This window comes from Manis pentadactyla, chromosome 18 (assembly GCF_030020395.1).
Source record: "Manis pentadactyla isolate mManPen7 chromosome 18, mManPen7.hap1, whole genome shotgun sequence".
Classification (NCBI taxonomy): Eukaryota; Metazoa; Chordata; class Mammalia; order Pholidota; family Manidae; genus Manis; species Manis pentadactyla.
The window spans coordinates 27666754-27680045 of NC_080036.1; the positions used below are offsets into that span (position 1 = coordinate 27666754).

Below are 13292 nucleotides of genomic sequence, written 5' to 3' on the forward strand. Positions count from 1 at the left end.
CCAATGTTGAGGGACTTTCTCCCTATTTGTGCGTGGTCTAAGAGGCGTCCAGTCTCATTCTTTTGCATGTGAATGTAGAACTACCGGATGATCCAACAATTCCACTTCTGGGTGCACATCTGAAAGAAATGAAGTCACTGTCTCACAGAGACATCTGCACCCCCATGTTCACTGGAGCTTTACAATAGCTGAGACATAGAAACAACTAATTGTCCTTCAACAGATGAATGGATGAAAATGTGGCATATATATACACAATGGAATATCTGGTAGCCATAAAAAGAAGGAATTCTTCTTCTACGTGAAATAGCTCAAGACAGAAAAGGACAAATTCTGTATGATCTCACATATATGTGGAATCTAAAAAAAACACTCATAGAAACAAAGAGATTGGTGGTAGCCAGGGGTAGGGATTGAGGAATAGGACAGGTGGGAAAACTGGGTAAGGTACAAACATCCAGTCGTAAGATCAGTAAGTTCTGGGGAGATCATGTTCAACATGCTGACTACTATAGTTAATGATACTGTATAGTATATTTGAAAGTTGTTAAGAGAGATTTTAAAAGTTCTCTCCACACATAAAAAAATGTTAACTATATGAGATGATGGATGTGTTAACATTAGTTCATAATCATCATGCAATAGATACACATTTTAAACCACTACATTGTACACCTTATTTATCTATCCAGTGTTTCATGTCACTTATATCCTAATAAATCAGGAAAAAAAGAAAAGAAATCTACCTGATCCCACCCCTTCATTTGCATAAGAAACTGGACCCAGAAAAGTGAAATGACTTCCCAAGGTGACAAGTTGGGAAGGCCTGGATTCGAACCCAGTCTCCTGACTTCCAGGCTGTAGCTGTTTCCTTTGGTGATTATTCTTACTTAAGCTTGGGGAAATCTGGGATGTGTCTACGTGCAACCCAGGGCTCAAACTTTTGGTGACAGGAGATCTAAAGATGGGACATTGGCAACCATGAACCGAAGATGGAGGAATGGAGATTAGAGCCTTGGGGAAAGCTGAAGGAGCCCCTATTCCCTATGCTTTGGGGTTCTGGCTTTAATGTAGTATCTGACAGGTTGTCCTAAATAAATCCCCAGGAGCCAAGCATTCAGCAGCTGTCCAAAATACTATCTTTTCTGAAGCCAACAAACTTATTGAGACTATCTGAGCAAGAAGCCCTTTGGCTGCCCTAAACCAGGGAAGTGAGACTTTCCACATCAGTGAGGTGCATTTTCCTTTGAAAAGGATCAGAGGAAGGTAGGGAAAGAGATCTAGGAAGGAGCATTGGAAGTGATTTAAGACAGCTAGAGTAGGAAACTCATTTATTCATTTCGTGAACTTGTGCTGGGTACTTGATGTTTCCTAGTTCTGTGCTGGGGCTGAGAATAAAAATTTGAGTTAGGCAGGCCTGGTCCCTGCCCTTAAGAAGCTTGTGGATGAGATGGGAAGAGAAGGATGCGGTGTGTAAATGAGCACTTCACTGTGGCATAATGAGGGCCTCTGAGAAGAGCGCAGAGGGAGCAACTCCGGAAATCCGTGGAAAACTGCATGATTCGAGCCTGCATCCTGGGAGCCCTCCTGGAGCTCTGCCAGGTCGGCCCTGGCCACTGCCTTTGTTGGAGACAAAGGAATGAGGAGCCAGTGTCTAGGGAAATGTGGATGAGAATGAATATTCTCTGGAAAGAAAAGTTGAAGGGATCCTGGTGAACTGTAACCTCTGTAAAGTCAGCAACCATGTCAGTTTCCTTCACCTTCCGTGGTACTTACAGGGCAGCAGGTGCATGAGAAACATGTTGAGTGAAGGAAGGAAGGGAGGGAGGAAGAATGGAAAGGGACAGCAGCTAATATTAAGAGGATAATGTCTCTAACTTGAGACAAAACTTGGTTGAAATTCTAACTATAGGTAGGGGATTTAATGTGAGTTCTAGAGTCAGATGGAGTTCTGGTCCTAGCCCCAACTTACTTGTCTGACCTTAGCAAATCCCTGAACCTCTCTGTGCCCCAGTTTCTATTCTATGAAGTAGCAATATAATAATTCCTATCTTGCTCTGTTGTGAGAATTAAGTAAGTAATTGAATATAAAAAGCTCAGCACAGTGCCTCATGTACAGTAAGTGCCCCATACATATTAGCCTTGTAAATGCCAACTTTGCTTTAGTTGGAACCGTTTGCCAAATACTTTGTGTCAAGGTCATAGAACTACTCCAAAATGAGGTATAATTCTTTTTTCCTGATAAAGGCTAATTTTGAAAGGTCCACATGTCTGCAGATTAGAGCACCTCAAATAAAATGGTTCTTCACCTTTTATGTGAGGAATGGGGATTAATGGTCTTTTTGAAACCAAATGAAAGCTCTGATGCCTCTTGTCAAATGGCCTATCATTCTTGCGGGTCACAGCTCTCTGAAGCCCACCTTTGGGGCTCCCTGCTCTGCCTGCTACCCACAGGCTGTAATGACAAAAGTCAGGCAGCAGTACTAGAGGAAGTGCAAGGCGGGTCTGCTCCCTTCAGGGGCTTCGTGGAGTGTCTGTTGAAACCACAAGGTGGAGAAGCTGGAGGTCAGCCTTAGGTGGCTGGGTGGGTCAGGCCCCAGGTTCAGGCTCCTCGGAGCCTCTGCTCTGCGAGGCCAGGCTGGGCCCACCTGGAGCTTCATGGCACATAAACGGTGTTGTCAGGAGCATAGGAATCCTGAGCCCAGGTGGCCTGTCAATCATGGGTCTTTGTGCTGCCCTCACCCCCAGCTTTGGCTTTGCACTCTGCCACTGGTGGTGCATTCCTCCCTGCACCCCGCAAAGCAGGGTGAGTGCAGCCTTCAGTGGAGTCCATCTCTCCATCCACCTCCACCCTGACGGGTTCCTGTCTTGGCCCACTCTCTGCAGGCAGCCCTGGAAGCAGGAGCAAGGCCCTCTGGGAGAAAGAGTGGAGCCACCAGGTGACCTGAGTTGACTGAAAACTGCAGGGGTCAGAGAGCCCTTCTTTGGGAGGGGAGAACCTTGAGCCCCAGAAAGGAAAGTCGTTCCCTGGGTAGAAGAAGGGCTCTGGCCCAGGCCTTCTTTCCCATCAAGGGGAAAGGGCCAGGGGTTCTGGGGCTTGGAGTAGGATTTAAGGAGAAAGAACTTGGTGGAAAATGGGGAGCTAGATTCCTGGTTTCTTGGGATCTTGGGAATGGAGGGGCCTCGGGCCTGATGGGCCAAACTGGAAACCGAAACTCTCCTAGACCCTTCCACTTCTTGCTGCCCACCCTTACCTGGCCTAGAACATCCCCTCCCACCCTTGAGCAGCTGCAGTGGTCTCGGAGGAAAGCGAGTCACTGAGCAGTCATTGTGCTCCTTGGAGGTGACAGGTTGCAGGCATCAGCCAGGCCAGTTGCTCAGGCTCTGTAAGTCCTTCTCTAGGTGAGCAGGCCTGTGGACACAGGCAGACAGCTCCTCCTCAACTTGTGTTGGCGGCAGGGCAATGAGGGTGGCAATTTCGTGTTCCACCATGTTGGGGCGGGGACAGGTTGAGCCCTGCGGGTTGCACCACAGCCCTGTGGGGCAGGGGGATCCCCTCCCGGGGAGTGGCCCACTCAGGTCCCGACAGGCCCCAGGGAGGTGGCGGGCTTTTCACCAGAGGCGCACCCGGGCCCTGGCTGGGCAGGCCGGTTCCCTTTCTCTCTCAGAGTTGCAGCCTCAGCACTGGACTTGCAGGAGGCACGAACCTGAGGGGAGATCCTGGGGTGGGCGTGGAGGGTCCTCAGGTTGGGCATCTATAATGGCTAAAGGTTATGGAGGTCATGGCACCTTTCAGATGGTTGACGGGCATAACAAGCATGACTCTGCCCTGTGCCTCATGGGCTGTCTCACTGGCTTGCCCAACAGCCTGCAGAGTTCTGCAGGGTGCCCACCTCACAGACGAGGAAGCTGAGGTTCCAGGAGACCGTGTGGCCTGCTCATGGTCCACAAGATACGGGATGGTGCTGAGCTGCTCCTGACAGAACTGGCGTGCTCAATCGCTGGCCTCCACCATTTCCCTGAGGAGGGGAACAGGGTTTGGGAGCAGCGATGAGGATGTTCACCTTTACTACCAGACCCTGGGTAAAAGCTGCCTGGGTGATTCAATGGCTGCGTTAATACCGCCCTGTGAGTGCCCTCTGCTCCTGGGGAGCAGGGGAGCTCCCAGTCCCCAGCATCTGGAAGTCATTGGCTGATTTAAAAGCACACACAGGGTGTGCCAACTTGTGTTGCTTTCACATCAAAATGCATTGGTGCTGCGCTGAGCTGCTTCCCAGCCCCTGGGGAAGAGGCACCAGCAGCCAGGGCAGGGTGGGGAGCTGCAGCTGCAGGTCAGCCCGAGAGCAGGGCTCAGCGCTCGGAGGGGCCGGTGGCAGCGGGCCAGGGCCCGGGAGCTGTGCCAAAGCCAGTGCGTGGCTGTGAGGCCTGCTGGGCAGCCTGCCAGCCAGAGCCCGGGAACAGGAACGGGGAGGAGCTGGAGCACCCTCCACGCGGGGCGGTAGGACCTCTGGGTTCAAGCTCCACTGGGCTTGGCAGGAGGCCCCTCCCCGCTGGCCAGCAAACAAAGCAGTGACTCCTGAGGAGAACTGTGGGAGCCAGAGAGCCAGGCTCCCCTGTGGGAATGAGCGCCGGCAGGCCTGACCGGCGGCCACTAGCAGGAGCCACGGTGGGCAGGCCCTGCACCTATAGATGATAAATGAGTATCACTGCTTGTGAGGCTGTGGCCTAGACTGACCATTTCACTGCCAGCACCTGCCCTGGCCTATGCTCAGCGCCGTTGTGCTGAGCAGGTTAGCGAGGCACTGGGCGCCTGTGTTCACTTGCTGTGCATTTTCAGCCAGGCGTTCCTTTATTTTCTTTCTCCCATAGCCTTTCTTACTTCTGTTCATTTGGTCCCTCCTCTAGAGCTCTCATTTTTGTCCTGCTTTCACCTGATCCTGCAATTGAGTTTTTTTAATATTTCAGTTTTTTTCCTTTTTTTTTTTTTTACCCCCATGATAACAGGTATAAGGTATAAATTTGCATACAGGAAAATTGCACAGTTCATAAGTGTACAGCTCTAAACATTTTGGTGTTTGTATACACTTGAGAAGCCAACGTCCAGATTAAGATACAAAATACTCTCGTCCGTCCCTCGGTTTCCTTGTCTGCCTGTGAGGCATGTGTCCCCTAGGCTGATATGTCACCAAGGAGAAGTTTTGTTTGCATTCCTATGCACATTTTACCCCTCAGGCTTGCTTTTTTGTCCTCCTGTGTGTGAACAAAGGGATGCCTGAAAGAGAGAAGGGAGGAGGGCGAGGAGGGCACCAGGGCCAGGGCTGTGGGTGTGGATGGAGGAAGGGATCCATCTTGATGGTGACTTCAGTTTGCTGGCTGGGGGCTCGGAGGAAGCACTGCTTTTCTCTGTCTCTTTTTATACTCTTTCCAAGCCGCCTCCTGAGCTCTTTATAAACGTCAACGGTCTGGCCGAGAAAAACTTGCCTACATCCAAGACTGGCAAAGGGGAGCAGGAGATGCAGTGTGGCTTGGGAACCACTCGTTGGCCCACAGGAAGTCAGCTCCAATGAGGTTTTTCTCTGTCAGTTGTCCTGTTTTTTCCAGTCTGGGGAGAACAGATTAGCACTCTGAAAGGAGGTAGCGGAGCCGCCGAGGGCCGGAGCCACCATGGTGGACACTGGTAGAAGGGCTCTTCTCCAGGCCCACAGTTGGGCCCCTCGTTTTGTCAACCCTCTGAATGCCGTGCTAGGCAGCGAGGCGAGACCTGTCACTGTCCTCAAGGGGCTTGCCCCTCAGTTGGCACATGACATGCTTGGAGCATTTGAGCAGCCGTGAGCAGGATATAATTAACCGCCAAGCGAGGCTGCATGGCCCTGCCTCCTCTCCTCAGGGAAGAGCACAGCCGTCAGGCAGCCCGAGCTGCTGACCTGAGCGCAAACCTGCCTCCCGCTGTTTGAGGAGCCTCTGCCTGATGCGGAGACTCGGGCACTCAGCAAATACTGATTGAGTCCATGCCTCTCGTCAAGCCCTGTGCCATGTAAGAACAGTAAGCAGGAGATAGAAGGATATAGACTGTAGGCAGCACCGGAATTTCACCAAGATCTCTTAGAATTCTTTCCATAATATTATTATGGATAATACGGAGAAATGTGGGTTGAATAGTGCAGTTAGGAGGACGTATAGCTAGTTGTTCAATCTACAAAGGATGTTGATCAGCTGCAACCCTCGTGGTGGTCTCTGGTGGCACTGGGTTCCGCTTTTGGTCCTGTCTCAATCCTCCCTCCCCCTCCAGATTTATAAAATAGCCACACCAAAACACCCATAACTTTCCATGTCAACCAAATGCTAAAACTTTGCCATAGTGGGTTGCACTCACTCTTTCTAATACACACGTACACTTCCCTTCCCCGCACACACATTTTTTGTTTTTTGTTTTAGTTTTCTTATTTTTTGTTAAGGTATCATTGATATACAATCTTATGAAGGTTTCACATAAGAAACATTGTGGTTACTACAGTCACCATCTTATCAAGTGTTCTCCCTCCCCCGCACACCCCACTGCAGTCACTGTCCATCAGTGTAGTAAGAAGCTATAGGGTCACTACTTAATCTTCTCTGTGCTGTACTGCCTTCCTCATGACCCCTCTCCATTTTGTGTGCTACTCAGTGCCCCTTAATCCCCTTCTCCCACCCTCCCCACCCACTTCTCTTTGGTAAACCACTAGTCCCTCCTTGGAGTCTGTGATTCTGCTGCTGTTTTCTTCCTTCAGCTTTGCTTTGTTGTTACACTCCACAAATGAGTGAAATTGTTTGGTACTTGTCTTTCTCTGCCTGGCTTATTTCACTGAGCATAATACCCTCTAGCTCCATCCATGTTGCAAATGGGAGGATTTGTTTTCTTCTTATGGCTGAATAATATTCCATTGTGTATATGTACCACATTTTCTTTATCCATTCGTCTACTGATGGACACTTAGGTTGCTTCCATATCTTGGCTATTGGAAATAGTGCTGCAATGAACATAGGGATGCATATGTCTTTTTGAATCTGGGATCTTGTTTTCTTCGGGTAAATTCCTAGGAGTGGAATTCCTGGATCAAATGGTATTTCTGTTTTTAGTGTTTTGAGGAACCTCCATATTGCTTTCCATAATGGTTGGACTAATTTACATTCCCACCAACAGTGTAGGAGGGTTCCCCTTTCTCTGCATCCTCACCAGCATTTGTTGTTCCTTGTCTTTTGGATGTTGGCCATCCTAACTGGTGCGAGGTGATACCTCATTGTGGTTTTAATTTGCATTTCCCTGATGATTAGTGATGTGGAGCATCTTTTCATATGCCTGTTGGCCATCTGAATTTCTTCTTTGGAGAAGTATCTGTTTAGATCCTCTGCCCATTTTTTAATGGGGTTATTTGCTTTTTGGGTGTTGAGGTGTGTGAGTTCTATAATTTTGGACGTTAACTCCTTATCATATATGTCATTTATGAGTATATTCTCCCATAATGTAGGATGCCTTTTTGTTCTACTGATGGTGTACTTTGGTGTACAGAAGTTAGTTTGATGTAGTCCCATTTGTTCATTTTTGCTTTTGTTTCCCCTGCCCAAGGAGATGTGTACAGAAAAAAGTTGGTCATGTTTATATTCAAGAGATTTTTGCCTGTGTTTTCTTCTAAGAGTTTTATGGTTTCATGACTTAAATTCAGGTCTTTGATCCATTTCAAGTTTACTTTTGTGTATGGATTTAGACAGTAATCCAGTTTCATTCTCTTACATGTAGCTGTACAGTTATGCCAACATCAGTTGTTGAGGCTGTTATTTTCCCATTATATATCCATGGCTTCTTTATCATATATTAATTGGGCATATATGTGTGGGTTTATATCTGGACTCTAGTCTATTCTGTTCCATTGATCTGTGGGTCTGTTTTTGTGCCAGTACCAAATTGTCCTGATTACTGTGGCTTTGTAGTAGAGCTTGAAGTTGGGGGGCATAATCCCCCCAGCTTTGTTCTTCCTTCTCAGGATTGCTTTGGCTATTCGGGTTCCATATGAATGTTAGAACTATTTGTTCTAGTTTGTTGAAGAATGCTGCTGGTATTTTGATAGGGATTGCATTGAATCTGTAGACTGCTTTAGGCAGGATGGCCATTTTGACAATATTAATTCTTCCTATCCATGAGCACAGATGTATTTCCATTTATTGATGTCTTCTTTAGTTTCTCTCATGAGTGTCTTGTAGTTTTCAGCGTGTAGTTCTTTCATCTCCTTGGTTAGGTTTATTCCTAGGTATTTTATTCTTTTTGATGCAATTGTAAATGGAATTGTTTTCCTGATTTTTCTTTCTGCTAGTTCATTGTTAGTATATAGGAATGCAACAGATTTCTGTGCACACACATTTGCTTTTGTTGAATCATTTGAAAGTGAGTTGCAGACATGATGACACTTCACTGCTACAGCTTCAGTAGGCATCTAATCTGAGCGAGACAGGGAACCACTGGAGGGTTTTGAGCAGAGCAGTGCCATGACCTGGATTTGGTTTTGAAAAACTCACTCTGGCTGCTGAGTTAAGAACATTGCAGGGGAAGAAGGGTGGAAACAGAGAGATCAGCTCGGAAGCCCTTCAGTAACAGGGAGAAGGAGGGTGATGACGAGCCCTGGAAGGTGGTAAGGGGTGAGGTTATGGATTTGCTAGTGGATTGGATGTGAGGAGTGAGAAAAGAAAGCACTTAAGGTTTTGAACCTGAGCAACTTAAAGATAGACTTGCCATGAAATGAGATGGGAAGGCTCATATAGATGGAGCACATTTTTTTGGGAGGGAGTAGAGAGAAATCAGGAGCTTAGTTTGGATATGTTGAATTTGAGGTGCCTGTTAGATGACACAGTGGAGTAGAAATGTTGAGGCCATTTGGAGATCAGGATAGAGCTCCTGGCTGCAGATAGAAGCTTGGGATAGGTGGGTAAAGATGGATTGACACCATTATTTATAGGTAAAGTGTCTGAGGTCTGGGCAGTGCTACAACTATACATGCTTGGTGCTGTCCATATCCCATGTGGAATTCTGTATCAGTGCCAGGAGCTCTTTTAAAAGGGGTGCTGCTAGCCTGGACTTTGCTGACTGAAGGGTATCAGGATGGTTGAGCTGCAGAAATCATGGAGCATGAGGAAGCTTGGCTGCAAGAGAGGAGACCTGGGACCATGCGAGCACTTCCCCCACCTGACAGCCACCCTGTAAGAGGCTGTGTCAGCCCCTCGGGGTGGGGTGAGAGCACAAGGCGGTGACTTGGAGGAGGCTAATTTTGGCTGGGGATGCAAAGGAACTTCAAGCGATTGCAGCTAATTCTTGGAGAAATTGTCCTCACTGCCACCTAAATGACAAGCAGAGACTTTCAAACTCCTTCTGACTGAAACTAGAGGAAAAATGACATTTTACTGTGAATCTGTGCACACTTAGGCAAAGCTGAAACAGGTTTCCCAAAGCTTATTCTTTTCTATGATCATTGATTGCACTTTGATTTTTTCTTTTCCTTTTTTTTTATTGCTGATAGGGACCCACTAAATTGAATTCAGGACCCACTAAGAGGTCTAGTCTTGTTTGAAACCCTTGGTTTCAGCAGAACTGAGCTCCACCCATGGGGATGTCTCACGGCCTCGGCAGTGCATTAAATCCTATTATCCCACTTAAGCTAATCTTGCCTCGCACCCCCTCCCCTGCCCCCGCCACGGAGGTTCGGCTTCCTGTGGACAGAATTCTAAGCGTGGACCACCCGGCAGGTACCTAGACTAAGTGTTGAGCCTGTAGGAATGCCCAGCCAAGACCTAAGGTGGATTGACAATGAGGCAACTAGCCCCAGCGTCGACGCGGGCTCAGCCGAGTTCATTTGGGGACGGATAAGCGGGTGCCAGGAACATTGGCCGCTGGTGGTTGGTGTTGGAGTAATAAATGGAAAAGACCAAGGCTCGACCCTCGACAGGCGCAAAGCGAGGAGCCCCACGTGCCTTCCCAAAGCCGCGCGCACAGAGGGTCCTCGGGGCGCCGGAGGGGCGCGATCGGCGGTGGGAGGGTCTGAGAAGTCGAGGCGGAAGCCCAGGAGTGCGCCGGCCTCCGCGGCGGGTGAGTCCACGCTCGCCCCTCCGGCTCCCGGGAAGGCGGAAGGGGACGGGGCGGGGCGCCGTGCCCCGCCCCTCCCCTGGCCCCTCCCTCTCCTCACGCGCGGGCGGGGCCAAACCCCACGTGACCCCCCACCCCCGCAGGTCGGGAGGCGGGGACCCAGCGAACGACTCCGGGGCCGGACTTCGGGGGGCGGAGTCGCCGCCAGCGGGTCGAGCCCAGCCACCTGAGCCCGAGCGCGGAGGACGCCGTCACCGCCGAGCCCCGCGCGCCGCGATGAGCCGAGGGAGCCGTCCGGGCGCGCTGCCGCCCCGGGCGCCGCCGCTGCTGTCGCTGTCGCTGTCGCTGCTGCTTCTGGCGCCGCCGCCGCCGAGCCGGGCTCTCACCCCGAGGATCAGCCTGCCGCTGGGTGAGTGCCGGGGCGCCCCGCGGGGCACGGGCTGGGCCTGGGGGAGGGGAGGCGGCGTGACAAAGGAGGGGGAGTGTGTCGGGGGCCTGGGGTCCGCTAGGACCCCTCCGCCCGGTGCGAGTGCTGCGGGGCGGCGGGAGGGAGAGTGGAGCGGTGGGGCCGCGGGCCCCTTTCTTCCATTCTTTCAGTGAGCGGGGAGGGGGGTCCCACGCCTGCCTTGTCGCCCCCGCGCGCCCCTTGTCAGGGCCCTTGCGGCGGTGGCGGGCCCCCTTGCCTGGGTGCTGGCCACTCGCCGGCCCGCCTGCCTATCTGCTCGTCTTTGATGCTGACCAGAGCCCGCCTAGGGGCCGCCCCCGAGGGCGCACACGGTGAGGGGCCGTGCTGGCCGGCCCGTAAGCGCTGGGGCTCTGGTATTCCAGCAAGTCGCAGCAGGACCCGGGCGCTTCCGTCCGTCCTCCCTCCCCGCCCCTCACCCGGGCAGCCTGCGTGATCCCCCGGAGCCTGGGAGCGACCATGGGAGGGATGGGGGCAGCTCTGGTCGCTGAGACTCCCGGGCGCTGGCTGGGGCGACGACTCGGAGGGAGCCGGGAGTACCGTCCTCAGAGGCCTTGCCCCTCATCTGGTGCGCACATCTGCTTCCGTGGCCTCCTCCCTTCCCAGCCCTCTGCTCTTCCCCTCCACACCCCCTTTCATCTGGTTGCTTCTCTGACTACACTTTGAAATCAGAGGGAACTGGATTCCAAGCCCGTTTCTACCTACTGGACAATCCTTTCTCCCTGAGCCTCAGTTTGCTCGTCTGCAAAATGGACAGTCATAGGTACCTTGCAAGGCCATCTTGGAGACTTCATGAAAGTAGGTGTGTACCTGGCCACAAAGTACGTAGGAGCCCAGTAGAGGTTGTTTCTCTAAGCTTTTGAACTTGGTTGTCACACTGTATGAATTAGAATAAAGGGTGTGTAAATTAAAGGTTACAGACCGCAGCCTTGCCAGACTTCCTTCTCTTGACGGTATCCCCACCCCTGAAAACATTCTATTTACAAAAAAGAAAAAAATGGTAGCTTCAGCACTTAAATTGTGGCCCCGAGCAACCCTATCTGAAATATTGCAAGATAGTACTGAGAGGATGGCCTGGGTGACCGTGTGACCTCAAGAAGGCTAGGTAACCTCTCCAGACCTTGATTTCCTCACCTGTAAAATAGGGATAATAGCATTTACCTCAAGGTTGTGAGGATTAAATTAGTTTATGTTTGAAAAGTTCTTAGGGCAGGGCTTGGTGCATGGAAACTGCTCAGTAAGCATTCGATATCATTGTGGTATATGAAGCACAGGCTGCATTTCTGCCCATCCTGCACAGAGCTGGGGTGACTGCTTGGGGTGGGGGTGGTGTGGTGTGCTCATCTGACTGCAGCCCTTCGGGTGCTCCGTCTTGTTAAGTGAAGATGAACAGGTGTATCTGGACCCAGTCTTGCTGTTTTTCTGTTGTGGCCACAGCCCCTTTGCCCTTAGATCCTCCCAGTCCTGGGAGAGGATGAGATGAAGTGGGGATAGATGCTCCAGTGGACTCCACTCATGACTGGGAAAGCGGGGCCAGCTCATGGCGCCACATCAGGAGCAGGTTGTGTCCAGCGTGAGCTTGAGGGGGAGCCCTCCTAGGGTGACCATAAAAGGCAGAATTGGGGAGCTGTGAAGAAGAACCAAGAGGCCCAGCTTTCCTGCAAGCAGCCAGAACACTTGGTTATTACCATGCAGCTCCAAGACCCTGCCCACTTCCCAAACATGAGCACCCCATCTCTGCACAGGTCACTTGGTGCTATGGTCTAGACGTCTGTGACCCTCCCAGATCACTGTGTTAAAATCTTAACTCTCAAAGGACTAAGACGCTTGGGTTCACCTGTTAAGACTGCTACTGATGGCACACATTTTGTGCACTGCACAGGGGTGCCCAGCCAAGGGCTTGAGGGATAACTGAAATGCAGTCCACACTCTGCTTTCCAAGATGTGGATCTTCCAGAAAAAGACCTTCTGCTGTGTTTTTGCAGCTGGGTCTGCCCCCTAGAAGGGACCTCTTTTTCTGCTCCCCAAAACCCTGGGATAGTTCAGTAGCACCCAAAGACTTGAATTTGTGAGAACATAGCCACACAGAAGAGCTGCACCACACCCCGGATGCTCACTTCACTGACCTCCTGCGTCTTCCTCCAGGCCCTGGGTGCTGCAGCCCTGCTTCCATCTCCATGCAGGTCCTGCGGGGGAGGGCGGGGCCGGGCAGGGCCGGGGTAGGAGCCCCAGGGGGGAATGCCCTAGTGATGAACAGGCTTGCCCTCCGAGCGTGGCCTGAGGCGGTTTCCTGCCTCACCCCAGGGGGCTCATTACATGTTCCTGGCAATGTGCCTACCCAGGCAGGCCTGCGGTGTCCGGGGATGCTGGGCACAAGGCCCCAGGGCCCCTCCTTCACTGAGTAGGGAGAGGCCAGAACTAGAGACCAGAGGCCCCTTTCTTGCCACCTGCCCTCCCCTGCTGACTTCTCACCCAAGCTCCCCCAGGGCTGGATGCCTAGAGACAAGGACTCTGTCTGGGGTTTAAAACAGAATCCTTGAAAGTGGAGCATCAGTTTGTGTTTGGGATCCTTCCTATGGAAACTCTTGTTACTGTGGCTCAGCAGCGGGTTCCTGGGACCATCAGGAGAGGTCCCACAACTTGCGGTCTCGCCCAGTGGCCAGGAGGGTAGGAGGGCTGGGGGCTCTCTGGACAAGCAGAGGCCTTAAGAGGAAGTTGCTTGTG

At 51.3% G+C, this 13292-nt stretch overlaps 1 protein-coding gene across 2 annotated transcripts in view; it reads left to right on the plus strand.

Annotated features, from left to right (window-relative positions):
- Window positions 1–13292, plus strand: part of SEMA4B (semaphorin 4B) — a 33246-nt gene that overhangs the window by 956 nt on the left and 18998 nt on the right. Inside the window, exons 1-2 of one of the 2 annotated variants that reach the window (XM_036932050.2) lie at window positions 9554–10108; window positions 10249–10514. In XM_036932050.2, the coding sequence (XP_036787945.2) occupies window positions 10382–10514 (133 nt within the window). In that variant the 5' untranslated portion in view covers window positions 9554–10108; window positions 10249–10381. Of the gene's footprint in view, window positions 1–9553; window positions 10109–10248; window positions 10515–13292 lie in introns of those variants that run through there. The other variant, XM_036932049.2, reaches the window with a different exon arrangement.